The sequence below is a fragment of the Ixodes scapularis genome, unplaced genomic scaffold (genome assembly GCF_016920785.2).
Source record: "Ixodes scapularis isolate PalLabHiFi unplaced genomic scaffold, ASM1692078v2 PGA_scaffold6__148_contigs__length_123643588, whole genome shotgun sequence".
NCBI classification, from domain to species: Eukaryota; Metazoa; Arthropoda; class Arachnida; order Ixodida; family Ixodidae; genus Ixodes; species Ixodes scapularis.
The window spans coordinates 112,479,303-112,487,058 of NW_024609881.1; the positions used below are offsets into that span (position 1 = coordinate 112,479,303).

The 7,756-nt window shown below is 48.7% G+C and overlaps 1 protein-coding gene across 1 annotated transcript; it reads right to left on the reverse strand.

Annotated features, from left to right (window-relative positions):
* Positions 1-4,061: 4,061 nt before the first annotated feature.
* LOC120850011 lies at positions 4,062-6,507 on the reverse strand. The gene is made up of 3 exons (XM_040222349.1): positions 5,319-6,507; positions 4,963-5,174; positions 4,062-4,868 (listed from the first exon to the last, which is right to left on the reverse strand). Exons 1-3 carry the CDS (start codon positions 6,505-6,507, stop codon positions 4,062-4,064), a joined length of 2,208 nt encoding a protein of 735 aa, XP_040078283.1.
* Between the last annotated feature and the right edge of the window lie 1,249 nt (positions 6,508-7,756).

The following is a 7,756-nucleotide window of genomic DNA, read 5'->3' on the forward strand; positions in this document are numbered from 1 at the left end:
GTTGACCACTTCCTCTTACAGCCTATTGGAAAGCAGCTTCACTTTTGACACCATGTTCTATTCTGCGGGTCGCAGAGTGAAAACGTCATGGCCGGCAACAGGGAAATAGAAAGCAGAACATTTATCACATCAAAAGAACGGCATCATATGTACAGATTGAACATCGAGCAGCCAGCCAGTCAGGCCAGCGGAGCATCCGCCTCGTGAGCCCAGCGTCACTGCTCGTGGCCACCGATGTGATGCGCGAACGCAGCCGTGCTATGTCACAGATCCAGCATTTGGCACTTGGCCCCATCGCAGGCCTCTTTTTCTTTGCCACGCTGGTCAGTTCTTCAAGCACCATCTGGCATGCTAACAGTTCCACCGCATTCTTCTTGGGAATACTATTTCTAGAACAGCACCCTCAGTATTTGATTTGGGCAGAAATTAGAGAAAGAGAAAAATCACCTTCAAAGTCGACTTCCTTATTATGATGCGTATCCATAACATTCCATCATTTGGTCACAGATGTCCATGCCACAAACTGTTAAAGAGATTATATGAAAGTTTTTGAGATAAAAGCTCAGAATTGTCTGTTCCAAAAGTGGGAATCTGCTCCAAAATGCATTGTTCCCTGCTACAAGAGCTGCTCCAAATCGCCACTTGTCAGTTCCACCACTGGGTGCGGCAACTGGTACGAGGCAAGAAAATGACTTTTTCGTATCCCGAAGGAAGAGAAAAACCGAAAACTATGACGTTTGTGGTTGTCGCGGGTCAGCAGAAAGGCCTTTGCTCCTGCCTCTCGTACTCGGCTGTGCGAGGTAAGTTATATTATTGCGATAATTAATGTTAAAGTTCAGAGAAATGAATGAACACAAATTGCAATGTTTGTCGGATAAGTTTGACGAGGATCATTCCTCTGGAAAATGTGGGAACGGTTTCAAACATAAGCTAGTGTGGAATGCCGTGCCTTCAATCTTCGCCCACAAGCACAAGAAGGTGCCATGGAGAGCTCCTCTTCCCGAAAAACCGAGCAAAATTTATAGGGTGTATTTATAGTATTTAAAACTAAGTTAATCGACTGCTGCTGTAAAGACCTGCCGCTAGCTCACCGTGAAATTATCTCGTATTACTGTATCATGTGTCCTACGCGCGCGTACGTATACACCAACTCATGTTTACAAACAAACCGGAGCGCCCCTAGCAGACGCCACCGGCGCCGCGCATGCGCGGTGGATGGTGGGCAAGAAGCCCGCGTCGCCCATAAACAAACCATTGAATTGCGTTGTTGTCGGCGTCGATGGGAGTCCCCGTGCTCTTTTTCGCGTTGGAATTGTTGATTCTACGTCCTCCTAACAATGTCCGACTACTTGAGCGGCTTCAGCAAACCTATCGAGGCAAAACTTTGCGTGAATAATGTGATGTGCGGCGATTCATTTCACGTGGACGCCGCAGAATGGGCGCTAAAGTCCGACTCCCACGATGAAATTCTGCTCGCTATTTTCCGTCGCGACGTCGCTCGGACTGCGAAAGCGTGGACCGTAGCTGGGATGGTGGACATCGATACTGAAAACCGCAAGTAGAATCGAGCATTACAAGTCGGTGATGGCCACTGGTAACAATGATCAACAACTTCTTGTATCTGTTTACACTTAGCCGACTTACCCCAACCAACCTTCAAAAGCGTTTTGAGGCCTGCACTTAGTTCTTATCGCAATTACCGGGTCAACGTTTGGTTTACAGGCCGCTGTTGTTTGAATGCGCTAATGACAAAAAGCAGACAAGTTTGAAAGAGCAGACGACAGTTCGAACGCATGCACAATGGAGTACAGGCAAGAAGCACCGCATCCCGTGTCAACAAACCATTCTAATGTCACGTCGGCGTCTGTGTGAGTCTGCATACTCTTTTTCGCGTTGGAGTTGTCGATTCTACGTTTTCATCGCAATGTCTTACCACTTCAATCGCCTGAGCAAAATTATCAAGGCGCGTTACGCCGCTAAACTTTCAGTAAATAATTTGACGTGCGGCGATTCATTCGCATGAACGCTGCAGAATGGAGGCCAAAACCATGATGAGATTCTTGTAGCTATTTTCGGTCGCGACATCGCTCGTGCTGCAAAAGTGTAGAAGGTAGCGGCGATGATCGACGTCGATACTGAAAATCGGAAGCGGTAACAGACCAAGCGTAACAAGTCGGTGATGGCCACCGGTACCAATAATTAACATCTTGTATCTACTGTTTACACCGAGCCTACTTAAGTCGTTTGAGGCCTGCGATTACTTCTTATTGCAATCACCGGGTCAAAGTTTGGTCTACGGGCCGCTTTTGTTTGAACGAGCAGACGACAAAAAGCAGACAACTTTGAAAGAGCAGACGAAAGTTTGAACGATGAGGCGGCCGTGTGAATTTGAAGACGCACTGAACCCGTGGGTGGTCCAGACAACTTGGGAGTTTTCTCTCGTTCATGTTGGAACCAAGCAAATACATCTGGCGACACCAATGTGTGGCCCGCACACGCAATCGTAGTTCGGCAGAGTCTGGTTTGCCCTTTTCACGGCTATTATCCGCGTTCTCGGATGAACGGAGGGGGCAAAAACACATGAAAACTGATCTTCAAACCTTTCCAGACTCTCTTGGTAAGGCCCCCATCGCAGCATTTTGACGAGGAGGCAGGTTTTTTGTCTAGTTTCTTCCAAAGGAACACAGGAATGCATGTCTGACACGGCGACTTCTTCCCACCACCCCAGGCCGGAAGTGCGTCCGGCGCACCACCACCGCGGCGTGACGTAGGAGAGTCGAGTTTGTGTATACTGTACCGCAGACCTTGTCGGGCACTGACTACACGTGTGTGTGTGCCGTTTTCTCTTTTGCAGGTGTGACTATATTAGGGCGTTTTAACTTAGAGAACATGGAACGAAATTTCGCGCTGCAGAAGCCAGGCACCCTGGGTTCAATAGTAACCCCTCCCCGTTTAGATCTGGATGAGCATCGTACTGGCACACTTTTGTGTATCACTACTGCGTGATGCACACTAAAGACCCCCAGGAAACGAGACATACTGCACTGGCTAAGTTGCCCATCCAAAGCAGGGACCCGTCACATTATTTGGGTGGCTGACCAACCAGCAATAGCCACATGTTCCTCTGCGCGAATTAATTTACTTTAGAAATTTTAGTGAATCACTATCAAATAGGTGGCAGTGGATACAATCATGCGCTCTGTCTCTTCTATTCTAAATGGAAGCTAACCAGGAATTAAGCTTAATGCACGCTATTGTTACTAAAGCCAACAATGAAAGTAATAGTCGAGAAGCAGTTGTAGACAGAAACAAAGCCTACAGCATATGTGCAAACAAGGGGGGCATCACCAAGTTTGTGGTTTCACATGTTTTCCGATTGAATTGTATGGTCGGTTAGCTTCGGTGGCACTTTAGGTGGGTGCAGGGATATATGCAAAGTGCCACCAAGAAGCTGTGTGTAAGCGATTTGAGTTTACTCCTAGACTAGCCATTTTGAACTACCATATTTGGGTCGAGGTACAGTATTTGTGATGAAAAAAAAAATATTCCAACCTGAGATAGCGTATGGGAGTTCAAACAGAAGAAAGTGAGTCTATCGAAAGTATGTACCGAATGTCTCCACTTTAGACGAGAAATTTAGCCAGTGCAGTATGACTGCCAGCCTGGGGACTTGAATGTCGATCACACAGTAGCAACACAAACACACTTAGTGTTGGATAAGTACATAAAAGAGTTCTTAAAGTCAAGTGCAACGGGGTTGAGAGGTTATGTACTTCAAGTAAAGTAGTAAGTACATTGGGGGCAATGTACCTCAACAAAGGTGCTTAAATACAGTGTACTTTTAAATTAAAGTACAACAACACATTACTTTATTATATGCATAGTCCCACGGCTAATTAAGCATGGTAGGGACAAGGAAAATCCCTACAGATTTCCCCAGCACCGTTCTCCTTTTAGGCGCTCGTGTAACGCTCAAGATGCAACACTGACAAATAAAAGTAAGGAAGTTCATCTTGGCACAACGAAAATGTTTCACACACTTAGTCCCTCGGCCTCACCATTCATGGATAAAAGAAAGGATCCCACTTTGGGACCAGTTCACCATCCAAGTACAAGTCAAGGCGTTGAGAGCACACTTCTTCTCCTGGCTTCCTAAGGTAGAAGTTGCCCGTCCGGTGCACCTTGAAGCTATACTTGTGCCTGCGGAAAGCCTCCACCTGGAGCGCTTCCAGAAGAAGGATTGGGTCCCCATCAATTATGTACACGGCAGTTACTTGAGCAAAGCTCAGACTGGTTGTCTTGTCCATGACGAGTATGGCATCCCTGCAGTAGTCGCCCGTGCTGGTGCTGATGGATTTGGCCTCCCAAACTTGACCTTTGCTTGCCAAGCTCTGTGCGCAAGGGGGCAGCGTGCCAGGGTCTACTTTTCTTGATCCCAGGGCAGAGAGAGGCTTGTCGAGGACGTAGGTCTGGTGTCGGTAGCTTTCCAGAAGCTGATGGCGCATTGTTAGCGTTTTGCATATGTTCCGGAAGTTCTTCACTTTGGAGGCCATGCTTTTGAAATACTGGTGTTTTTCCTCAAACCTCATGCACCAGAACTGCCGGAGGGGTCCAAACTCCGAGATAATACGAGGGTAGTGCACCATGTAGTGCAGTTTGGCAGTTACGCTGGCGGATGGGTACAGGTCATGGTAGGCGCGAAGAAAATCTTGAATTTGGTCTTCCAGGTATGGTAGAAATCCAGCTGGAACTTCGGTTGCTAGGACCATGTCGACAATCTCGCGATACCTCAGGTACAGATCCCAGTGTGCGTTGCCCTCGGGAATGTTGGATGCAAGCATCTGGGGCAGTAGCCGGAAAAGGCACCCCTTTTGCGAGGCGGTGCCCTTTAAGGCACGATGGTCCTTGGCAAAGTTAGGGTCCAAGTCTTCGGGCTTGTTTTTTTTTGTCATGAAAACCCACCTTGAAGGCAGCTACCTTCTTGAAATCTGCCAATTCAAGCGTTCCTTCGGAGACAAGGCCTTGAAGGACGTGGTGCAACACAAGTGCAACTCCTCCTTCAAAGAGGTCGTGCATCAGATCAGGCATGAGCTGCTTGGTGACGTCGAAGTGTCCCAGTGCCAGCATAGGAGAAGGTCCTGTGACACCATACATCTTCTTGAGTGCTGGGTTGACTGCAATTGCTGTCAGATGTTCTTTGTGTGTGGCTGCACTCCTTAACGCACACAGTCCCTCTCTTGTAAGGTCTGGCAGCTTTGGCTTGAGGGCCATGCAAATGCGGCAGACCCTGCCACTGCTAAAGCAGCAGGAAAACCCACCAAGTTTGTTTAAGGAGAGATTATCACCGCAAACTCCTACAACTGCTACTTTCACGGTGACAATGCTTCCCTGCATTTGGACCTGAAGCCCATTGTTGTTGAGCTCGTTCAGGTCATGAAGGAGGGGCTGTAACAATTTGTCTAGGCCCTCCCGCTCAACGTCCTGGTATTTCGCCATCAAGGTGAGGTGGATGTTCTTGAGCTCCGACCGATAGCGTGGGTGCAGGTTAAGCACCGAAAAGTAGACGACAAGCAGCTTGTGTCTCTTCTGCTTTGCCCCTAGGGGATTCGTGATGCCCAGCTCGTCCGTATACAGCAGAATGTGCAGCATATGCACAGGTTCATTGTGGATACCAGTCGGCACTTCTTTGATTGCCTTGCCATCGCAGAAGCACCGCAGTATTTGCGGCTCGGTCGTCTCTTGTTCAGTCTCCTGTAGGAGATGTTTTGACAGCTCAGGTACTTGAAGCAGGTTCTTGATCACCTTGCCAATGGGCACGTATTGAAAAGACAAGCTTTGAGGATTTGCCAGAGAGTGTTCCTCAGGTTTCACGTAAGGCAGGTTGCCCATGGCGAACTGTTCTCGCTGGTACGTGCTTTTCACTTGTTCGAACAAGCATCCTGGGAACTCGTTGCCAAATATTCTGCGACTGTCCTTCGGGTCATTGGCACCAAAGATCTCCCCGGCTTGTTGGGCCTGCTTTGCATACTTGCTTAGTATGGTTTCAAGAAGGCACTGAAAATCGCCAAAGATTTTCTCTGATGTAGCATGTGGAACTTTATGTTCCTCTGCTAGCTTGAAGAAGAACATGCAGATGTTCTTCTGCACTCCCTGCACGAATTGGTCGAAGGTCTCCCATGGAGGGGCGGTAGGCCCGGCATCGCGCGGCGAGGCAGAGGGTCCCTCATCTAAATGCAGGGGGTCGGTGCTCCCACAAGCTTCTGGTTCTTCAGTATCAACGTCGCAGAATCCAGAGGTGTTGCCATCCGATGGCGTGAGGTACTGACGGTGGTGGCGATAAAGGTGACTGCGATAGGATTGGAACACCTTGAACGTTTGACAGCAGCCATCAACCCCACAGCGCACAACAAAGTTCGACTGAGAGCTGTGTACCTCCGCAATGTGCGTTACTACGCGCGTAGGTTTCTCCGCGAAAAACGGACAAAGGAAGCAACGGTGAAAGGTCATCTTCAACGGGGAAAATCACATAGTTCATACCGGTAAATCACCTCAACATCGGACCCGCGGGCAACGGGAACACGGAAGGGTGGGGGGAACGCCGCCTGTTTCGGGATCGGAAGCACGGACTGGAGCAAGGGCCAACCACGGGTTAATGGGCTAACGACTAACGTTGCTATGAAAATACGCTTCTCGGCGTTACAGAGGGGGACAAAGAAAAAGCGAAACAAGCGAGAGAGGTTGCGCAACGCGGGAAGGAGCATGAAAAGGGAAAGGGTTCGTGAGGAACCTGGGGGAGCACTTCTGTTTTTTAACAGAGTTTTTTAACCGACGCGCCTGTCCCTAGATGGCGCTAGTGGTCAAATAAGTGCGGTAGGGAGGCGGCGGCGGCCCTTCACCTCGGTGGGTTTGAGCCGTTTGAGCCATAGAGTTACTGTTTGAGCCACTGATCTCTACAGTGGTTTGAGCCATAGAGTTGTTACAATAAACGCCAGAGGTTTAGGTGGCGCTAGTGTGCTGTTGCATTTTGAAGCAGACAGCAAGCAGTCAGAAATTGACTTCCGGTAATGCTCTTCTATCGGAAAAAGCGAGTGCATTTTCTCTCTGCGCTGCGCAGCAAATATCACGAATACTTTGTACGCACTAGGCACATTGGAACATTTCCCAGACACGCAGACGAAATAATTGGTCAGTTACAGCAATTTTATTTGAAATTCGTGGCATAAAAAACGGTGCTAAAATCGCTTCGTACGTGTATTTATGCGCACTGTCGGACACTGTTAGCGCGAGGGAGGAAGTGGCCGAGTGGGCTAACGCGTCTCAGCTCGGAGCATGGAGCGAAAGCTTGCGCTGGGAACCTCCTGGCTTCGATCCCCGCCGCCCCCGCCCGTTTCGATCTGGATGAGTTTCGTACCGGCACGCGTTCGTGTGATCACTACTGCGTGATGCACGTTAAAAATCCCAGGTTAGCGGTTGTACCGCACTGGCTAAATTTCTCATCTACAGCTAAGAGACCGATTACCCGTTGAGGTGCATCTCCATCAAGGCTGTATAAACATAAAGAGCAAGCCAATTTTCTGTTAGCGCGAACACGGTCGAAACGGGCAGTGGGTGGGGGTAACTTTATTTTTTATTTCGAGTTCCGTCGGACGTAACTTTAATTTTCACATTGGTTCCGTCCGACGTAACTTTAATTTTTATTTGGAGTTCCGTCGGACGCGACTTTAATTTTCATATTGGGTTACGCCGGACCATAGAG